This window comes from Corapipo altera, unplaced genomic scaffold (assembly GCF_003945725.1).
Source record: "Corapipo altera isolate COAL_440 unplaced genomic scaffold, ASM394572v1 268, whole genome shotgun sequence".
Taxonomy (NCBI): domain Eukaryota; kingdom Metazoa; phylum Chordata; class Aves; order Passeriformes; family Pipridae; genus Corapipo; species Corapipo altera.
Window position 1 is genome coordinate 6,069,389 of NW_020884901.1, and position 21,978 is coordinate 6,091,366.

Here is a 21,978-nt window from a genome sequence, read left to right on the forward strand (position 1 = left end):
CAGGGGGTTCGTCTAAAGGACACCCACAGGACAGGGAACCCCCTTGAGGAACAGCATAAAAGTTTATTATATGTAAGAAACAAACCCATGAGATATGTACACATATTTACAGGACAAAATGAATGAGCCTAATTATTTACAACATTCTTCATCCTTCACAAGTCTGTACATCGAGAAGTGATCGTGAAAATGTATTTACACGCATGATCCAGTGGCCGTGGGTGAGACAGGGGGGAAAAGAAATGGAACTGAAGGGTGAAGTGAGGGGCATTGTGTAGTCATGGACCTCAGCAGGGCTGGGTGGTGGAGACCAGTGCTGGCGTGCCCAGATGTTGTCCCCATCCTTCAGGGTAGCAGTGTGGACCTCCTGCCCTGTTGTGTCCTGAGGAGGTGAGTGATAGATTTGAGGTGGCTGCTTTTCCTCCTCTGTCTCAGAATTGCTGCCCTGTGCCCCAGCACCTTTCTGGGCCATCTCTCCTCCTCCAAGTGCTGGGTCCCTGGTCCCATCCCATACCCCACAGCCGCCAGAGGGGTGCAGGCTGGGAGCAGGGGGGTCTCCCAGGGCCTGGGGGGGGTCACAGCTCGCTGAAGCGCACTGCTGGCTCCAGCTTGTGGGACAGGGCAGTGAGGACCTTGTCGAACTTCTCGTAGCGCTCGGCCTGGCTGCTCTCAGCCCCACGGCTGCCCCAGAGCAGCCGCAGCTGGAACTCGGTGCTGAAGATCTCCAGCAGCTCCGCTCTGCCCTGGAAACCTGCAGGGAGGGAGAGTCAGTTCCCCAGGATGGGATAGGGACCCCGTGCCCATGGGATGCTCCATCCTGGAGCTGCACACTGGGACTGTGGCAGAAGGAAAGGGGCTCTGCTGCTTACCCTGCAGCTTCACCTCAGCATTGGTGTGGTAGAGCCCACCATGGTGGGCCACCATCCGTGCCGCCTCCAGGTGGGCCATGACCACCTCCACGCCGTTGTCAGTGGCCTCCCAGGGCTCGAGGCTGTCCGTGAGAGCCTTGTCCCGCTCCAGGAGAGTCACGAGGGGTATGATGTGGGGAAAGGTGGTGTTGGTCAGCGGCGGCCCTTCTGGGGAGAGAGGCACCCTTAGGACCCTGTGCGGCCCCGTGACCCTGCATCCCCCTCCCCATCTCCCTGTGGAGCACTCGTGTGGCCACACAGCCCTGCAGAGCCAGGCTGCCAATGCACTCCCAGGGGAGGCTTTAAGGCTCAGCTGGAGCACAGCAGCTGCTGTGCCTCTTCGATCTGTGCCCGGGGCCATCGCCTCGTTGACACCAGCTCCTCCCAGTCAGGCTTTCTGGCTGTGCTGGGAAGGGAATGCTGCTGCCCCTGCTTTTCCCAGGGCTGCAGTGGGGAGCAGGTTTGCAGATCCCAGAGCACTGGGCATTGGAGGGACATGGCTTTCATCTTCCACGGCTGGCCACCCTGTCCCTGGGTTTGGCACTCACTGCCAGGCGGGTGGAGGGTTTGGCTTGGCTGGTTTTATTTAGTTATGAAACACTTCCTTGGGCAGGAAGAGGCAAACAAGGCCAAATGGGCCCTGCTGGGTGCTGGGGTGGTTCAGCAGCCAGAGGGGAAGTGTCTGGCACTGTCTGGGACAGGGTCAGAGCTCTCAAACAGTGAGACTGTGCCCAGACAGAGTGGGAAGGAGCAGGCAAGCGAGAGAAGGGGAGTTGCTCCCATTACCTTTCCCTTCATTCAGGCTCTTCAGGAATGGCTTAAGCTTCTTCTCATAGAGGATTGCACCCTCTGTGTGCCGCTGCCGCAGCACCATCCAGGTCTGCTCCAGCCGGGCAATCTGAAAGGAGATGGGGCAGATGGAGGGCGCTGGGGGCAGTGCAGCCCCTGAGCACCAAGCTCCGGGCTCGCAGGGTGCTCCCAGGAGCACAGCCTGGCCCTGGAGCCATGGTCCCCAGCCTTGCACACAACAGTGCTTGCTGCTCCCCAAAACAGCCTCCTCCACCAGCACTCACTGCCAAAGATGGCACATCCCTGGCACAGAGGCTGGGTTCAGGATTTCTCCCCCCTCCCTGTGCCCCAGGACAGCAGCTTCCCCGCGTCGCAGCGGCCTTGAAGATGAGATGCAGGGAGGGGGCAGCCGTTCCACCTCCTTTGTGCAGGCAGGAAGCAAGACTTCCCAGCTGGGCTCGATTTAAAATTGAATTTTAATCTCCTTTCATCTTCCAAAGGGAGCAGTGTGGCCCGGAGACGCGGCTGCCACAGCCTTGAGACTGATTTGTATTGTACCGGAGGGCAGATTCATTTCCTCCCAGGAACACAGCCCAGCACAAAACAAAAAGCCCAACCACCGAAAAACAATCGTATCCTGGTGGGACTGGGCTGTCTGCTCCACGGAGAGGATGGCTCTTCCCCTTCCCTGCTTACATCCCAGCGGATGCAGCCCCATGCCTCCTACTCTGGGCATTTTCCCCCCTTCTCCCACCCCAATGGCTGTTGGATCCTGCAGGACAATAGGGGGGAGGTGTACTGGGCGAAGGGGCTGAGCCCAGGCCATGAGGAGTAAAAGAGTGTGTTCCCATACCTGTGTCATTTCCAGGGCGTTCATCACAGCAGCAAAACTGAACATGTTGCCCATGGTGCTCTTCAGCTCGGCAGCCAGCTGGATGGTTTTGTGGAGCAGGGCCGCCCGCTCCTCCGTGCTGCCCGTGCAGCCCAGGATGTCCACGGCGATCATGATGGACATGGTGTGAAACCTGCCGTGGGGTGAGACAGAGAGCAGGGTCAGTGCAGGGTGGCTGGGGGTGCTCCCCCATCTCCACCCTTACCCCTGTGCCAGGCTGGGGACACCCCAGGGAGGGGGCTGGGCCATGCCCATCCAGTGGGATGGGGCAGCACGGTGGGCTCATCCCCGCCGTGGCCGTACCGTTCCAGCAGGTCGAGGCGGAGCTGGTGGCCGTGGGGCAGGGTGAGCAGCTCCATGCCAGAGCTCACCCCCATGAGCCGCTGCATCTCCACCGTGACACCCAATATCCGGGCGACCTGGCAAGGAAGGTGAGAGCTGATTAGACCTTTGTTAATTGAGGAGAGGCTGAAGCGTCCTCAGGCAGCCTCTCACCCCAGCCCAGCCTCTGCCTGCTCTGGCTGGTACAGGATGGTAGAGCCCAGCAGGGATGCTCCAGTGCTCAGGGATGCTCTGAGTGATCTGCCAGCTCAGAGTGATCAGAGCGCAGCAGTGCCCACCCCTCCCGCCTGACCCTGGCCGTACCAGGCAGTCCACTTTGGTGATGTGTTTGGCCAGTGTCTTCACATCCACCTCTGCCAGCAGCTCTTTGACCTTCTTGAGCACGGTCATCTCCAGGGGTTTGTTCTCCAGGGGGATGAGCAGGGACTGGAAGGCAGCAGGGTTGAAGGAGGAAGTTGTTTCCATGGTGGGGGGCACAAAGCCCATGAAGTCCGGCTCTGCTTTCAGCCTCTGCCCTGCCTCTGCTTCCCCAGAACTGTTCTCCACAGTCCCTCTCTGTCCTTCCTCCACCTTTAGCCTCTCCACGTAGCTCTTTGTTGGCATCTGCTTGGTGTCATGAGCTGGCCGGTCTCTGCTGATGGGTGAGGTGGGGTGCAGTTGGCAGTAGTGCCCTGAGTCCGGGTCGCTGTAGCTGTTCACGGAGGGAGAGGGGGAGGCGCGGGCATACCCATGGCAGGGAGTCGAATGGGAGCTGTGGGCAGGGTCTGGCAGAGGTTTGCTGTTGTTCCCGTGGCACAGTTGGGGCTCACTGGACCTTCTTATCACTGGAGAGGTCGGGGTGATCCCGGCTGCTTGGCAGGCATGAGGCTTTAGCCGTGTAACTGTGTAGGGAGCAGAGGAGACATTTAGAGAGCCTGGAGATGGGCACACACATAGGAACCGTGGGTGCAGCAGCCCAGGGATGAGGAGCTCAGGGGAAAAAAGCCTTGCTGCCAAAACAGACTCAGCTGGTCCCAGGGCATGATGATGTGGCTGAGGACTGGCCGAGGTCCTGTCCTCAGTTCCAGCCTTCCATGGGGACACCTCTTTTTGCTGTGCCAGACAGTTTCACTAGCAGAGAATGACACAGGGGCTTGTTTTTATAGCAAGCTCCATCCCTAATTTCCAGGTCCCTGCATCACACCCAGCCTGACCCACATCCCCACTGTCCCCAGTGGGGTGGAGGGGCGATGCCTACCTGTGCTGTAGGCGGGTGACGCTGGGTTCTCGGAGATGGGGGACATCGGGGAGTGCAGGTCTTGGATCTGGTCCACACTGACAGCACAGTTGCGAATGATGTCTCTGTGGTGGGGCAGGGACACACTGGGGAGGGGGGAGATAGGGAAGGTTAGTCCCTGCAAGCAGGGCCTGGGTAAGTGCAGAGGGGTTGGGATGAGGGTTTGCTGCCCCATCATCTCCTTCCATGACTACCCATAAGGAGCTGAAACCCTAACAAGCTCAGCTGGAGCAATGAGCTGGCAGTTCCTGCAGCAGTTGGGAGCAGAAGGGGTCAGCACCCACATAAAGCAGAGACAGCCCTTGATGCAGGGAGCTTGGTCCTATGCAGCAGAGCAGAGCAGAGCAGAGGAGGAGGAGCAGGAGAGAAGGATGCAACAGCACACCATGCGAAGGTACCTGGGATGGGATGGATTCAGTTCACTCTGCTCCAGGGTGCTATGGGCAAATGGCTCTGGCAAAGAAGTCATGGGGGGTAGTTTTCTAGGGTTGTGCTGCAAGCTGGTGTCTAATGCTAGGTGTGTCACTCTATTTCTACCTGTCAGGATAATTAGGTGAACTATTGCTCTGACCCTTAGAAGAGCTGGAAAGGTCCTAGAAATTAGAGTCAGGGAATTGCATAACAAACGAATCTTGGGCTGGTGGGGCAGCAGTGATGGCCTGATGCAAACACTGTGTGTCAGTGGTGCTGCAAAAGATGCTGTGTCTGGGAGTGCTGAGCACAGGGAGGGTTAGAAGGAGATATGGCAGGTGGTTCACTGCCCTGCCTGCCGTGGATGAGGGCTGGGCTGCTGTGATGTGTTTGGTCTTGAGCACTGGGCCTCTACAGTGGGAGGACAATGGGACAGCAGTGGCTGTCCCATTTGGTTTTGGGAAAATGTGAGTGATGAGGAAAGACTGATGGATCTGGGCTCTTCTTCTGGAAACACATATGCTCTCCTGGAAGTCTGAGTGTTTTCCTTTTCCCAGCCATAACAGTTGGTTGCCTGTTTTCTGCTGGCGCGTCCTCACCCTGCCCTTGGGCTGAGAAGGTCGGGGTGGTGAGAAAGCAGCTTGGCTTTAACAACAGGCTGTGTCCTGCTGGGGAGGCAGGAGGAGAGGGATCTCCCCTTGGCTGGTGTGTGGCCCTGCCTTCCCTGCAGGGCTCTGAGTGTCCCAGGACTGCCAAAAGCAAGCCATACAGAGGAAGTCTCCTTCTCCACCTCTGGAGAAGCCCAGCTGTCCCTCAGTTAATGTGAGCAGCTCAGCCTTGTGGAGCATTGGCCTCCTCCTGCCCATCAGGCTTTCAGCTTTGCTTGGTAACTCCTTGCAAATACTGAATGGAAAGGGCTCTGAAACTAAAAGGGCTGTTCAAAAACAAACAACAAATGCTCTCTTGATGGCTGGGACTGACTCTCCTCTTACATTTGCCTGGGAAAGCTTGGCTCTGTGGCTCTAACAAGCCCTGACATGCTGGTAATCCTGGACTGGGTGACTGTAAAACACTCTCTGGCTTCTGGCCTGCAATGCTAAAGTCGTGTGTGCTGTGGTAGCTCAGTGTGGTTGGCAGCCAGCCTAGGAGAAAACCTCAGTTCCAGCTGAGTACTGGTTCTTTCTCCCATGCCTCTGCTGGTCTCTCTCTTCCATCCCTGATCCCAAACCCCTGCCCTGCACCCGAGGAGCAAGGACTGAGCACGGCCCTCCCTCTTTCCTGGGGTTGATCCTCTGCTCAGCTGAGCTGGGATGAGGCTCTGTGCTCACCTGGTCGGGCACCCCTCAGCCCTGGTGATCTTGTCTGCGGTCAGGCCGTCTGTCATGGTGATGCTCCTCCTCTTGATGTGCCCCCCTTTCTGGGTGGAGGGGCTGTGGGACCCCCCATGCTTCCCGTTGGCCAGCCCATAGCTGGCTTCCAGGTAGCGCAGGGGGAAGGTGCGGTTGATGGGGCAGTAGACGATAGCTCCGCTCTGCTCGGAGATGGCCTTGCGGTTGCCCACGTAGAACCGGACGAGGGCAGGCACGTTGTCAAAGCTCTCCTGCTCAAAGAGGTACTGGACACGGGTATGGCCGTCGCTGGACTTGACCGTCACCTTGTTGATCTTGAAGTGGAGGGGCTCGTTGCGCCAGCGGCACGTCAGCACGTAGTCGCCCAGGCTGGTGAGGGAGTCGCGGATGAGGAAGTCGCCGTTCCTCTGCACGAGGCTCTCGGACACCTGGCAGGGGACAGGGCAGCAGCTCAGCCACAGCCACGCTGTATCAACCTGGGAGCATGGGTGGATGCTCCACTGGGGTGTTATTTGGGGCACTGGTTGTTCCCCTTGGCCTCCGAGCTGTGGGAGGGCATTTCCCGTGGCAAAACCAGGCAGCTCAGAGCTAACGAAGCTCTCAGCCAGAGGCTTCCCAGGGGGACAGGCTGGTGGTTCTGTGTGGTCTTGGGGTGCTCTTCCACAACATTCCAAGCAAAGGGTGCCCAAAGCCACCCACCTTCCCCTTCTCACCTCCCGGGGGATGCGGCCGTGGTACCAGGCATGGCTCCGCAGGTCGGTGCTGCTCAGCTTAAGCTCCTCTTCCAGCTCCTTGTGAAGCTTCTCTGGTGATGAGTCGAGGATGTATTTCTCCTTGGAGAACTGTACAGGGGAAGAGAGAGTGTCAGCTGTGCAGTGCTGCAGGGCCTGGGGAGGGAAGGGCTGGCAGGATCCCCATGTGGGGACTGTGGCACCTGCCAGGAACAGACCTGTCCCCAAGGGGCAGGTAACTCAGAGCTATATGTGAGGATCACTGCTTGTGCCCAAGGATATGGGTAATGTGCCTGTTGACAGCTGGGTCCTGTCACAAGGAGCACTTGGATGATCTCCTGATGGCATGTCCCCATGGTGCCTGGCCACGCTGTGCCCTGTGTGCTGCCCCTCTGCCCCAGCTCAGAGCTGAGTGTGGTTGGGCAGGAGAAAACCTGCCCCAGCTTCCCCTTAAACACCTCCAGGGCTGAATTTCCCTAGGAAGCACTCCTCAGGGAGGAAACCTGCATTATTCCTCCTCCTTGAAACATCCGGAGTGTTTCCCCTTCCAAAGGGTTAACTTGCTGTGTTTAGCCTGATGGTGGCATGAATAGTAATGACAAATGTAAAGGGAACCTTCTGCATTGAAATGAGCTTTTACCCAGCACTGGTGCACCTGAGCCTGGAGGATGCAATTTGCCCCCTCCCTTCCTCTGGAGAGATAAGGGATGTCGTCATGTCTCCATTGGCCGGAACTTGCCTCTCTCCCTGCCTGCAGCTTGGCCAGCATTCCCAGAGGGCAGTGAGGATGCCTGGCTGCTGGCACGGTGGAGCCTGGAGCCATGGAGCTGTGGATGTTCGGGGAGGTGAGCACAGGCTCGGGGTTCCCGTGTGCTCCACATGTGAGGCCGGTTCTCCTGGTGGGCTCAGCAGCTTTGGGATGTGGTGCCAACAGTGCTGCATGGTGGAGCAGTGCCTGTGAGCCAAGACTCCTGGATACCCTCCATATCCCAGATGTGTGCTGTCCTAAGGTGGGGATGCGTGTGCCACTGTCATGGACTAGGGAGCTTGGATGAGGCTATTGAGATGTCCTGGTCCAGTGTTCCCATGAGCGAGGGTGGCTCAGTGGCTGGCTCACCTCCGGTGGCAGTGCCAGTGTGGGGAGGCACTGAGGGCTGGCCCAGCTCCTTGGTGCCTGTTAGGGCAGGATGGTGGTGGTGTTTTGGAGGACAGGCACAGGCTTGAAGCCCTGCTGACACTGCTCTGGCACTGCCAGAGGAGCAGACTGGCACTCATGGCTGGCCTTGTGTAGTAGCTGTTTCCTGAGAGTACTGGGGGCTGCAGCCTTGTGCCAAGGCACCACGGACCTGCCTCAGAGCTGACCCCTTTACCCAGCACCTCATCCTCTGTGTCCCATATCAATTCCCTCTGCTCCTCTAGTGGCTGTGAATAAGGGAAAGTGTTGAGCATTGTGCTGCTCTCCTGCCTCGTACCCACTGCTCCAGAAGTGCTCCTGGGACCCCACAGGGTCCCTCAGCAGGACCCTGACTCCAGATCTCTCCTTCTCTCAGGAATATATTACACCACCTTGGTAGCTGCATTCATCAGCCAAACTAGGCAGAGATCTTGTCCTGGTGACCCTGTTTCAGCCTGGGGAGAGGGAAGGAGGCAGTGGCAAAGGACCTGTGTGATGGACTGTGCTCTCCAGGGCTTGCCCTCACCAGCCTGGACCTGCCCTTATTCCTCCCTTTCCAACTCCCAGCTGAAGTCAAATAGTGCTGGGAGAGTGGAAGCAGCTTATGAAAACAGCGTGGATTGAACCCAGACTTGCTCATCCAACCACGTTTTCTCTCTCCATGAGTGTCCTGTTGGCTGGAGCTGCAGGGACACATGGATTGTCCCTTCCTGTCCGAGGGCTGCAGGGCATTGAGCAATCTCTGCTGCTCTGGGCCCTCCTGGAGACAAAGCCACCCGGTGCTGCTGAGCCCTATTAAAAATAAATGGTAGCCGGCGGATGCTGCTGGGGTCCGGCTGCCTCCTGGGGGGCCCAGCCCGAGCAGATGCCGTTTCCATGGCAACAAATCCATTGCCACCGAGCAGACCTGGCTCGGCCAAGGGGTGGTGGGGGACCCTTGGCTGCAGCACCCTCCCTGTGACAGGGCTCACCCCAAAATCTGGGGCAGGGAGGGACCCCCCAGGGCACCTCTCCTGTCTGTGCAGGCAAAAGCCATCAGAGCTGAGCTGGGAGCAGTTTGGAGACAGCTCTCCCCCCACCACCCCTGGAGCAGGGATTAGCGCCTGTGCTGCTCAGCATTGTACATCAGGGTTTCCCCCAAATCCTCCCCATGCAAATGTGCAGGATAACAAACACAAGCCTAGCTGAGCAGTGTCCAGCATCTCCAAGCCCAGATTTGGGCAGCAGCTGGCTGGCATCCATGCCAGGAGCCGTGAGCTAAGCTAGCAGGAGAGAACAGGAGGTTTGGGAGAGGCAAGGGAAGTTTTGCATCTTGCAGACGGGGGAGGGAGCCCAGTTGTGAGCAGAAGGTGCCAGGAGTCACCTTCTCCAGCTATGTGGAGTGCACTGTCCCTTCAGCTCCTCCTCTGGGCAGTGAGATCCCATCTGATCTGCACAGCCACAAAAAAGCCATTGCTTGGAGCGACTGAGTCTACGATGCCAGGGGAGGCAGCACAAGAGTGATTACAGGGAGCCCTTTTCCTTGGTGTGACGTGACTCTGGGGACTGAGTCTCTTGCACTGTTACATTCCAACACGCTGCCAAAACCACCTGGCTGCTCCCCTTTCCGTGCAGGAACGGGGCTCACCACAAGCCTTTGATGCACAAGGCCCGTGTGCTGTGGAGGGACGTGCTTCCTCTGGCCCCCTGAGCCCTTCAGCAGTGCTCGGCTTCCCTCTGCTCCATGGGCAGTGTGTCTCAGAGGAGCCCGGCCGGTGGCTGCCAGCTGGCAGCTGCCGAGGCGCTGGCAAGGCACGGCATGGCATGGCAAGGCAGCACAGGCCGGCTGGGCGCTGTCAGGAGCGTGTAAGCGGATGTCTGAGCGCCGCACTGAAAAGGCACCGCTTGGCGCTCCCGGCTGTGCCAAGAGGACGTCTAAAGATGCCTCACGGTCCAGTGTGAGGTCTTGCACACAACTGGGTCGGGGTGGGGAAAAGCCCTGACTTCCGTCAGCACCTGGTTGGGGTGTGTGGTGCTGGGCTCCTGCATGGAGAGCCCCCAAGGCCTCTTCCAGCTGAGCAGGAAGGAACGGGAATAAAAGCGGTTCTCCAAACCAGCCGCACCAGACAAACCAGCTCAGGAGCTGCCAGAGATGATGCCAAGCTCTGCTGGAGGAATCCCAACCAGCAGCCAAGCTGAGTTGGTTGGAGAAAGGACAGTGCCGCAATGGGCTGTTTCACAGTTCTGGGGCTCCTCTGAAGCTGCCATGCAACGGGGCAGCCACCATGAGGAGGCAATTCCTGAGGCTCTCCATCCCTGCCTGCTTCCCTGAGTCTCCCTTCTGCTTTCTTGATGGAGGAAGCACCTCTAGTCCCAGCTGAGTGGCAAGGACTGGAACTGGCAGTGGAAGGGCAAGAGCTGTAGGGATAGAGGCTGCTGATGGCTGCAGTACATGTAAAACAGCAGTGGCCGTTGCTCTGCCTGCTGTAAGGAGGGCTTCAAAGGCTGGCATATGGCTTTCTCTCCTTGCAGAGGTAATCTTATGAAACCGGAGTGATTTCCATTTGCTTTCCTGCTCTCCCCTCCCAGATCTGGAGGAGTTGCAGATGATGAAGTCAGCTTGGAGAGCAAGGTGTACTCACACCCCACCCCGCTCTTCTGCTGATAACATCTGAATAACCCCAAGGCACTGAGCACATCTGTTCTCCCTCCTGCTCTCCTGCTGCCTGCCCTGTGCTGGGACCCTTGCTAGGGAAATCCCAGCCCTTTCTGGAGTTCTCCACCCCTGTTTTGGCTGCTGGAGTAGATATGGGGCCTGGGAAGCAGAACTGGGAGGAAATGGAGTAACAAGCCATTGGGAACAGGTGTATGGGGAAAGCCACAGAATTGTGTGAGGGGTCTTCTCTGCTCCCTCCACACCTGGTAATGGGCTACTTCAGTGAAGTATTTTAGAGCAAACATCCTTGCTTAGGGATAGATGGTATCACAGTAAACCCAAGAGCCAGTCTGTGTGCCTGCCCGGTGCAGGGCTGCTGTGCTCACCAGTCCAGCTGACAGGTACCACCCAAGAATGGTTACTCCACCCCACACAACCACAAGAAAATCCCCCCACAAACCACCCTCAGGCTGCGATGGGCTCACTCTCAGTCTGCATACCCTGCTGCGAGCCAGTATGTCCTGCTGATCTTGATATCCGTGTGGAAAAGAATTCACTTGTTCCTGTCCTCTCTTGCATCTAAATGGCCTCTGAGAAGGCACCAGCCTATGTCTGCACACCCTATGGGTGACTGAAGGCATCTCTTGGCTATGTCACATCTCCATTAGTCCCCACTGGAGGCAGACCTTGGCTCAAGATCTTTGTCCTGGAGTGCATAGTCCTTCCTAGGACTGGTCCTGGCTACCCTCAAGGTCTCCTCTGTCCTTGTCTATGCTCCTTTGTGGCAGCTCTGGAGCAATTCTATGTGGCTGGCAGGGGTGGGGTGCAGCTGGGGTTGATGGCCAGCAACATCTGGGTGCTCTGAGGTGAGACCAGAGCCCCAGGTTGTGTGGTGGGGTGGCAGAGTGTGTTGCTAGTGCTGCCCCAGGGGAGCAGGTCTACAGTGCAGTGATGGGGGGTGTGTGTATATACACATTTCCATCCATCTATATATTACTTATCTCACTCCAAGACGGCAGCAGCGGCTGCTGCTGCATCCCTTTTCGGAGCTGCTATTGGCCAGAAATGATGTCAGTGCTTCCCAGGCTGGGTGCACCGCCATTGGCGGTGAGCAGGGATGCGGCTGTCAGCTGGAAGCGCTCCAGTCATTCATGGGGACTTCAGTGTGTGTTTGCTGGGCACACTTGGACACAAATAGATGGTGAAAGATCTGGCAGAGCCAGGTGAGCACTTAAGGCTTCACTTTTAACTCTTTCTGGGGTCGGGATGGAGTGACCTCCATCTCCTCTCATGTCTCTCTGTGAGAGCCAGACCTGTCTCTCCCTTGTTCTGGCAGCAGCTCTCTGAAAGCACCCCATCACCCCCTGCAATGTGCAGCCCAAGGGCACGTCCCCGTGTTGCTCGCTGGCCTTTGGACAACTGGGAAAAGCGCTTCTGCTTTTCCCTCTTCACCCCCACTAGCAATCAAAATCCCTGGCTTTGCGCTGAGATCAGCCGCAATCATGACAAGACTTGAAATGCTGCTTCTGGGCTCCGTCTTACCCAGCATAATCTCTACAGCTCGGCACCTACCTCGCTCAGCAGGAGTACTGAATAAGACTGCCAGCTCTCTTGGCTGCTGGCTCCCTTCTAACTTGCAGTATGCCACAGCTTGTGCTTCAGATCTGAGCCTGCTTGGCTCCTGCAGTCCTTAACACCTTTGCTCTCTAACTCAGTAAATGAGGGAACCAATTCCCAGTGCCATGCCTCTCTGGTGTGAACACCAGTGTCCAAAAATAGGACACCTACACTTGTGCCCAGACAGTGGCGGTGCTGGAAGCACCACAGGACAGGTGACAGATGGATCCCAGCTTTCTCCCACCAGTCAGACCTGTGCAGTGCAGCGCATAGATGGAGACCTGGGCCAAGAAGCTGCGTGTTCATCTGGGCTCAGTGTCCTCTCTGTGCTCAGTGACGCTCCAAGCACATGCCCCCTTTTGGGGGATGCTAAACGAGGTTTAGCACCATGAGGTCTGCCGCAGGCGAGGGCTCCTTCTAGAGACTTTGCCGCCTGTCAAAACGCAGGTCTGGGGGGGATGCGGCGACTCTGGCTGCGTGGCCCTGGCTGCAGAGGGGGCTGAGCTCTGCTCCGCGACCCCGGTGCTCCGCTCACCCCGCGCTCGCTGCCGCCTCGTCGAGAGCCGCCGGCGCGGTGCCCGCACCAGCTCCGTGCGAGCGGGGCAGCGCGGGGGCATCGCGGGGCTCTCCGGGGAGGCTCCCCCGCATTCCCGCTCTCCAGCGCTGCCCCCGGGGACCAGAGCTGCCTCCGGCTGGTGCGGGGCCGCGGGTCCCCCCGTGCGCTCCCCCCTCCCGCGGCTCCCCATCGCCTTCCCCACGCGTGCGGCACCGCGGGGACTCCGCGCCGAGCGCGGGGCAGCCGGTGCGGTGCCGGTGCGGTGCCGGCGCGGTCCCGCCGCCGCCCCCCGCTCACCTGCACCTGCATGAAGGAGCCGCGGTAGAAGCAGCAGGCGGCCGCGGACAGGGCGCTCCACAGGCTGCACCGCTCGGTCATGGCGCGGCGCGCCCGGCGGGGGCTGCCCCGGCCCGGGCTGCACCGCCGCCGCTGCCGCCGCCGCCGCCGGGCTTCAATTTCAGCCGCTTCCCCGATTACCTCATCCCTTGTCGGCGGCGGAGGGGCGGGCGCGGTGCGGCAGCTCCGCCCCGGCCCGCCCCGAGGGGCCGCCCCGGCTCCGGGGAACCGGCACCTCGAGGGGAACCGGCGCCCCGGCTCTGCCTGAGCCCTGCAGGGAACCGGCTCCTTTGAGAGGAATCGGCATCTCTGAGGGGTCAGGCGTGGAACCGGCATCCCAGCTGTCCCTGCCCTGAGGAGAAGTGAGAATCAGCTCCTTTGAAGGGAACCGGCACCCCAAGGGGATCAGGCAGCCCCGAAGGAAACCTCCATCCCGGCTCCCTGCGCCCTGGGGGGAACTGGGAACCAGCTCCCCTAAGGGGAAACGGTATTCCCGTGTCACAAAGGGAACCAGCATCCCTGAGGGGATCAGGCACCCCAGCTGCCTGTGCTTTGAGGGGAACTGGCACCCTGGGGGAATCGTGCACCCCTGAAGGGAACCAGCGCCCCGGCTACCCATGCCCTGAGGGGAACTGGCTCCTCTGAGGTGACTCAGCTCCTCAGAGGGGAACCAGCACCCCGGAGGGAAACCAAGAACACCCCCCCGACTGTCCGTGTCCTGTGAGAAACTAGCTCCTCTGAGGGGATCAGACACTGCTTTTTCCCCATCCCAAATCCACCTGCTTTCCCCAGTGATGCACATGGGTCGAGGGCTGCCTTACCCTCACCCACCCTGTCTTCCTTCACCCTGTCTGGTGGTGCCTTTCTGGGGGACACACCCATGCCCACCTCACATGGTGGGGAGCTGGCTGCCTGTTTCCTGCGTAGGCCGTCTCCGACTGGTGTTTAATTAAGGCTCCACTTCGGTTTAATTAAGGCCACGGTATCACGTATGGGATGTGCGAGGCAGCACTGATGACTCAAAGCATTGCTCCAGCCTTGACTCTTGAAGCCTCCCAAATGCCTGCCTGAACCCACTGCCCTGCACTGGAGACAGGCAGGGGCTTCTTCAGCCTTAGGCAGTGACATGAACCCACATCCTGCTGTTCTCATTCCAGGTCTGGAGCACTGCATGGCCTGGATTTGGCTGTGCTTTGGTAATGGGGGGTTTCAGGTTCCCATCTGCAAAGCATGTCCTGGCCCAAGGACCCCCCTGCCTCCAGGGCGATGCTGTGACCTCAGAGAGGTATTTCTGCTGCTACTGACCACAGAACCCTGCAGCCTCCCCACTAATTAATTCAAATGAGTCCCTCACATCCCCAGGCAAGGAGACAGCAGCCAGGGCTGATGAGATACAGGTCCCTGCGTGAGCGCAGAACAAAGAGCTCAGAGGCGCTGGCTGGGCCCTCGCTCTGCCCCTGATTTTGCTGGAGAGAGAGAAGAGGGGAGAGCAGCAGGACAGGGATGAGGTGTGGGAGAACAGGGACAGCACACAGACTGCAGGAGGGAACACAGGGCAGCAGGTGCTCACGGGTCCCATGGGTGCCTGCAGCCCTGCCGGGATGGGCAGGAAGCGTGGGCTCTCCTCCTTGCCTCTTGCCTGGGGCTGAGGGACAGAGCAGATGGCAGCATGCAGGGAGACGCTGCTCCAAAAAGATTCGACGGTGAATCATCCTCCTGCCAAGGCTTCTCCCTGTGACGGGCTCCATGGTTTCCCTCTGAGGCTTTCAGCAATGATCGAGCAGGAGCCTCATGGGGTGCTGCAGGGAGGTGTCCTCCAGCTGTGCTCATGCTGTCCCTCAGAGGGAAGCTGAAAAGCCCTGACTGAGCTTTCGCAGGGACATGCAGCAGCTTCACTGGCTGCTCCTCTCCCAAAGGTTAACACCTTTCTGCAGCTCCTCCACCTGAGCAGGGGCCAAAGCTGGGCTGGCTGGGATGTTAAAATACAGAGCCAAGCGTGCAGATCCCCAGGCAGCTTGGAAATACCACCCCTTAGGCCATTATTAAAGCACATTAATTACCAAGTACTTATTGATCCTGGCTTTCTGACCCTCTCTAGCTCCCAATTGCACCTCTAATCAGGGCAGGCTTTGTGATGGGAGCACTGGCCCTGGCCAGTTTTTGGCTGAAGCTCAAGGGCTGATGTTTGGCAGATCCTTAGTGCACACCTGGACACAGGCCCATCAGCCTTTGCTCATGAGGGCTTTGCAGCACATCCTCTCTCTCCTCCTCACTCTCCTTCACCGACTCTTTCCTTCCTGTCTTGCCATTGCTTGCCCCTCACCGGTGTTTCCCTTCTGCTTGTTTCCCTCTCAGTCACAAGGACCTATTCCAGTGGCAGGTCCCAGCCCTGTCCTCCCTTGCTCTGAAGGCAGGCACAGCAGTCACCTTCCCACCCTGAATCCTGCAGGACCTGGGGCTGAACACCACTGGGTGCTGAACACCCTGCAGCTGCACGGGCTGCCAGCCAGGCACAGCGCCTGCAATCAGCTGGAGTGTCCCCGTCATCCCGGTCACTCACACTCCAGATAATTACTTATTTGACTAAAATAGCTGCTGTCACTGCAGCCATCAGTTGACCGAAGGGAAGTGGCATATAAATCACAGCCCGTGGGCACTGGCTGGACATCACAGGGATGGATGAGAAATAAGGGCCAGATAGCTCAGATCTGGGATCTACCTGGATGGTAGGGAATTCTCCTGGCTCACCAAAAAGAGCTCAATCTCAAAGACAGAGCCATACCCATTGTTACCCACCTGTGTTGTCTCAGTCTATTAACTCATGAGCCGTAAAATGCGCCCATCTCTGAGTGCACACACTGACAGTGCCAGGGCAAACCCCCCAAATCATCTTGTTCCTCCCCTCACCACCTCCTTGCTCTTGCAGGACTTACCTGCATGAGCAGGAGTTTTCCTGCACATCCTGAGGCACCTCACACCAGGACCCTACCCTGCAAAGCCCAGAGTATTGGGTTTTCAGGGGAAAATGAACTCCACTACAGCCAGATCCAATACACCCAGTCAGAGCCTCATTGTTCTGGCACACATCCACTTCCAGCCCTGTGAGCTCCCACTCTGCCAGTTCCACATGGCTAAAGGGTGTGGAGAGGAGGACATCCTGCCAGGGGATCACTCTACACATTAAAAGCCTCATCCAACCCTGCTGTCTGGAGGCTGCCAGTTGCCAGACTCAGCATGTGGGGTCCTCATTAGCCCTATGGATCGTGGTGACCCCCATTAGGAAGAGAAGATGAGCTCAGGGTCCAGCTGGGTCTCCTGATCCTGGCAGTTGGTGCTGCCACAGGGTGTTCCCACATTTCCAGGTCTGGCTACAGCCGCCACCAAGAGCCCCAAGTCCAAAGATGAAGGTTCAGGGCTCTGTACTAACCAGACCACCCAAGCTGGGCACCTCAAGTCACTTCTCAACAACCACGTCTGCCCCATGGGGCGACTGGACCAACCCTCCTCAAACAAACTCCCCAAAGGCCATGGCATGGCAGTGACCACCCGGGCAGGTTCCAGTGCTCTGTGCCCAAACCACACAGCATCCCTGCCACCCTTCCCCTGTGCCTGCCCAGCGCCCATCGTGCCAGCAGCCTCCTGCAAAAGGGCCGCTCTCCTCCGGAGCCAGGCGCCTCGCTAATGAATTTCTGGCCAGACATGAAGAGTCCTCAGGAATGTTAATAGTTTGCTGGAGGATAAGCAAGAGATTTGGAGAGATTTACACCAACTTTCATGTGACAGCCACGAAAGTGGCTCAAACCCTTCCGTTCCTCTACGTGGGGGCGGAGGGAGGAGGTTGCGTCCATGGGTGTTCACAAGTAACTTGGAACACAAAATGCAGGCAGCTCCTGTGGGAGCAGCACTGGGGGGATCACGTAGGGTTGGTGTCTCCTCTGCCTTCCCTGGCCTTGCTGGGAATTTATTCCAGAGCCAAAGAGAGAGCCCAAAGGGGATGGTGGGATGAGGGGTGCAGAGCTGAGCACCCCACTGGGTGTAGGACCCGGCTGAGATCACACTCAGTGTCTTACCTTCACATATTCACTGCCCGACTCCAGGCCATCGTGGTGGCTAGAAGGAAGCAGAAAAATAAAAATACTTAAGTAAAGAGCAGTAGGTCATGATAGTCAGGTCAAAGGTGGTGGTGGCACAGCTCAGGGGAGCAGGGACCTGTGCCCCTTGCCTTGCCATGGGGCTGAGAGCATGGCTGTGGTTTTGGGAGAGGTTCCCAGGGCCCCAGCACTGTTTCTGCCTGCTCTGTGCCCACTCTCAGCCCAGGGCTTATCCTCCCTAATGCGATCAGAGGAGAATGAGGCCTTTTTAGAGGATCTCTCCCCAAATCCGCTTGGGACTGTGTGAGCTGAGACCCAGCAGCCAGTGTGGGGTCCCCTCAGGTCACAGTGCTGGGGATGCATGCCAAGGTGGGGGACCCTGTGCCCTGTTCCCTGGCAGAGCTGCATTCCCAGTAGGCGGCTGTTGGGACACCACCAAGACAAGCATTTCTGACTTTATCTATGGCCTCGTGCGACCCCACAGAAATCAAACTCCCACTGAAGCCAGGGCTGAACTGCAACTTCCTGGCTGAGACTGCGAGATTTGCCCTCCCAGCATACAGGCAGTAGAAACTCCTGTTCTCCTTGGTGGCATGTTCACTCTTAGCCCTACTGACAATCAACCCAACAATGCTGAGGCAGCATTCTTTCAGCAGCTTCTTTCCCATCATTTCCAGAGCATGTAGGAATGCTGCTGCTGCTTTTTGTGCTCTTGTAGGTCCAGGTATGTGTCTGTGTGGAGGTATCCAAGAGGAACAACAAAGAGTTCACATGGAGAGAGGCTGTAACAGCCCCGAGCGGGGGTGCACTACCTTGAGGTCTTGCCTTTCAGAATAAAATACACAAATCCAGGTGTCTTTCACCAGAACACAGAACCTATCACCTCGCCAGTGCCAAACTTCGGAGTGGACATCCCACTGCTTGCTGAGGTCACCTGCCCAAGCATGGGGAAGCAGCAAGGGCCCAGGGATGGCAGGGTGCCACAGCAGGGCAGGCAGCTGCAACTAAGAAATAATGAAATCCAAGGGCATCACAGAGCTGGGATGTCCTTTCCCTGCCAGGAGCCACCTTGCTCCACCTCGTGCCTGTGGCCATGTCCAGACACATACTGAGAGCAACTGGGGGTCCTGCACACAAACCTCTCCCAGGACCTGAACCGGTGGCATCCCTAAGGAGCCAAATTCCTCCTCTGTGAGGTCCCTTCAGGTTGAGAATGGTGCCTGGTGGCTTCCCTGGAGGGGCAGGTGATCACTGCCAGACATTGTCCCACCGGATATTCCCCATGGCATTACAGTGGGTCCTGACAAGGTCAGCATGAGCCCCTTGGAGTGTCCAGCCCAGCAGCAGACAATTCCCACTTCTGTAACACCTGGAAGTGCTCAGAAAACATGTGGATGTTACTTGAGGACATGGTTCGGTGGTGAACATGGCAGTGCTGGGTTAACAGTTGGACCAATGATCTTATTTTCCAACATTAATGATTCCATGATTCTCCAAGCCCACGCTGCTTAAACCGCATCCCCTGCTGTCCAGCTGGGAAAGGGAAAAGGGGCTGGAAATCAAGCCCACACTTTTTTGGGGGTGAAAAAACAGAGCTGCATTTGGGAGGGGGGACAGACACAGACTCCCTTGGGCAGCTGCGGGCTGCCTGCCCGCCCCGGCGCTGCCTCTCCAGCCTGTTTGCCTTTCACACGCCGCAGAGAGCTGCCTGGTGCTGCGAGCCGTGAGAAAAACCGGCAGGAGGACGGGGGGCCTCTGGGCAGGAAATCGGGAGCATGGGAGCAGCTGGGAGACGCTGTGAGGGCCCGGGTAGGAGAGGCCCCCGTGCTGGGGAAGGGCAGCAGCTGGGGCCGCAGCCCCCCTGGTTCTGCACATTCCTGGAGGAAACAGCATTTTTGGGGGCAGACGAGTGCCTGGGAGAAATTCCAGGGCTGCCTTTGGAGTGCGGCGGTGGCTGAGCCGCTGGGAACCGGTGCTGCAGCGGTGGTACCGGGGAGCAGGGTTTTGGTGGGGTGGCTGTTCCCTTTGGGCTTGGGAAGGCACCACTGTAATTTGCAAATGTGCCAAGCTCCAGGATGGGAACAGTCCAGGGGGATCCTGTGGGTCCAGCTCTAGTTTGGAGCCCAGGCCCTGCTTGCCTTGGGGCGTGGGTGAAGGCTGTGCTCCTGGGGAACCAAGTTTGGTATCTTGTGCCTCAGGTACCCAAAGGGGGACCCCTGTAGAGCTGCCTCCGTGGAGGTTTTGGCTGGGTGCTGCCAGAGGGGTCTGCTGGCAGCATCAGGCATTGCCTGTGCCCTGCAGGAAGTGGCATTTCCCGAACCTCACGCACGGCTGTGCAGAGGGAAACCGAGTCACGTCCGCTCCATGGTCTGCCAGAGGGTCATCTCCCGTTAGTCACCGTGTCCCTGATGGAGTCACGGCCACCGCCTCACTCCAGGCAGCTCCACAGGCTGGGTGCCACTCCCTGTCCCACAGCAGCACAATTTTCCCCCCTCGAGGACCTGATCTTGGCAAAGCCCTCCTATGTATGGACATCCTCAGCCCATCCTGCCTTGGGGTCTGTCCTAGGGATGCTCTAAGAGGGGGCAAGTGAAAATGTGCCCCAGGGCCATGCTTCCCTCCCTCCCTGCATCAGGGAACATGCTGTTGCCATGGCCTGGCGGGAACAGACTGTCCCCATCCCCAGGGATGTGCCTGCGCAGGAGGAAGGGCTGGGGTGTGGCACTATCCTGGTCTCGCTTCCGCCCACCCGCCCTACGGCAGAGCCCGGCCATGGGGACGGCTCCAGCAGACAGCTGCTCCCCGAGCTGGGAGCTGTGGAAGGGCTCTGAGAAGAGCGTGGAGGGGCAGAAATGCCCCTGATGCCAAGAGCTGCTCTGGGCACTCTCCTGCCTCAGTTTCCCTGCTGAACAGCAAGGCTACACCCATCATCAGGGCAGCACCAGAGGATGCAAAAGAGCATTTGGCCCTCAATGTTAGGGACCCAAGTCCCCACTCCCCATATTCAAGACCCCCAGGTGATCCACACATGTTCCCCTGCTGTTTGGCTCCCAGCCATGCTGGCTTGGGACCTAAGCAATTTCTACAAGCCCCATGAACCCTCCTCGAGGTCCCTCCACCTCTGCTGGGGCTCTGCTCACCAAAGGATGTGTCAGGGCCACCAGCCTCCCAAACATCTGAGCTTCTGACCCCCCGAACCAGCTGCAGCCCCCAGTGCCGGGTCCTCTGAGGTTTTGGCAGCTCTTTCCATGAGCAAACACCGCCACGGGCTTTGGTGGCCAAGCAGCGACTCCGGCAGCATCTGCGGTGAAGCTTTGTGCCCGCCCCAAGCAAAGCTCCGTCCCAGCCTCTCCCTCCTCATCCCCTCCGCTGTGCCCGGGTGCGAGGGGTGGCCGAAGGGCCGGGACCCCTTACCTGCCCTGTCCCAGGGTGGGAAACCTCCTGCCCACCGCTGTCATCGGCCCTGCGCGATCCAGCGAGTGCCTCTGCTTCGGGATGGGGAGAAACTTTCCCGGGCTCTCTCCCGCCTTGCACTGAGCGTCGGGACTTTGGGGCGAGCAAGGCGGTGGCGGACCCTCCTCCTTCCCGTCCCAGCCCTCCTCCGGCCCTCCCTTCGCGGCCGGCAGGAATGTGTGGCCGGCACAGCCTGGCTTCCACTGCCGGCACGAATTTCTCCTCCTCACTCCGCTCCTGGGGCCACCCAGACCTCCCGAACACTCGGTGCCAGAGAAAGCAGCCCCCAGCCCCAGGGCGGTGCAGGGGGAACGGGAGCGTCAGGGGCCACCTGAGTGCAGGGAGAGGAGAGTCAGACCAGGGGAGGGGTGGTACAGTGAGACCTTGTTTTGGGGACAAATTTGGAATCATTGCCTTCACCCGTGCCCCCAGTCCCACACACACTGCTGGGCAAGGGGATAAAAATCCCTCTGGCTGATTCTGAGGTCAAAATCCTCCAAAAAATCCAACCCTCATCTGAGAGGGCTGAGCCCCCAAATTCCCCCAGAGGGTGGGATTGTGGCCAGAGTGGGCATTTACTGGCAGGTGATGGAAATGGGGATGGGGTGTCTGTTTTCAGGATTTGCCCCTGTGCCTTGGGAGAGGCAGTGCTGCTCGGGAGAAGGGGGAAGGATAGAGAGGATGGAAAAGAGGAGAATGAAAGGTGGTGGAGGCTGGTCTGAGCTCTCCGCAGCACATCACGGCGCTGGAACGCAGCCGCCGCGGGACAAAGGGATGCCGGGGCCGAGCGAGGCTGCGAGATGTTTCCACCCCGTCCGGAAACAGGAGGGAGCAGAAATCCCACAGGAAACCTCGCTCCCATGGAGCCGCTGACCTGGCCATGGTACGAGTGCTCCGGCCGTGCCGTCCGCCAGCCAGGTGCTTCCCCCTGGCACTGCAGGCAGGGAGGGGCATCACAGCCACCCTCTGTGTCCCAGCCCCCTCCCCTTGCCCCGCGGGGGCAGAAAGGGGGTCTCAGCAGCAGGCAGAGCAAACCCAATGGCGATGTACCTGTCTGGGGAGCTCTCATCGGGACGTTCTTGTCTGTTCTCCAGCAGATCCCTGTCAGCAGTCTCCACTCCTGTTGTCATGTCAGGGCTTGGGTCAGGGTTCGGTGCCTCTGTCTGAGGCTTGGACAGAGGGGTCTGGCTGGGGTTCATTGTCTCTGTCCCAGGGCAGGAGACATTCCCCAGAGGCTCCTGGTCCGTCCTGGCTGTTGCTGCCCCCAGGGTGTCCATGGGCTGAGCCTTTTCCTCCTCCTGATCTGCTTGTCTGGCAGCTGGAGGTGAGTCTGTGGCTGGGCCAGGGGGGCTGGACATCCTGGGGGACTTGAGACTGGGGAGCGGGGCTGTCTGGGGGGTTTTGTAGCTGGGAGTCCC

At 58.8% G+C, this 21,978-nt stretch overlaps 1 protein-coding gene across 3 annotated transcripts; it reads right to left on the reverse strand.

Annotated features, from left to right (window-relative positions):
* Positions 1-40: 40 nt before the first annotated feature.
* On the reverse strand, positions 41-20,627 carry SH2D3C (SH2 domain containing 3C). Of its 3 annotated transcripts, none has more exons than XM_027649955.1 (11): positions 20,522-20,627; positions 17,087-17,126; positions 6,681-6,809; positions 5,947-6,395; positions 4,169-4,293; positions 3,235-3,812; positions 2,893-3,008; positions 2,551-2,722; positions 1,695-1,806; positions 870-1,073; positions 41-751 (listed from the first exon to the last, which is right to left on the reverse strand). In XM_027649955.1, exons 1-11 carry the CDS (start codon positions 20,563-20,565, stop codon positions 576-578), a joined length of 2,145 nt encoding a protein of 714 aa, XP_027505756.1. In that variant the 5' UTR covers positions 20,566-20,627; the 3' UTR covers positions 41-575. The 3 variants fall into 3 exon arrangements, with proteins under 3 accessions (XP_027505756.1, XP_027505753.1, XP_027505754.1); XM_027649952.1 differs by having other exon boundaries at positions 870-1,076; XM_027649953.1 differs by lacking the exons at positions 17,087-17,126; positions 20,522-20,627 and adding an exon at positions 12,978-13,162 and having other exon boundaries at positions 870-1,076.
* Positions 20,628-21,978: the final 1,351 nt, after the last annotated feature.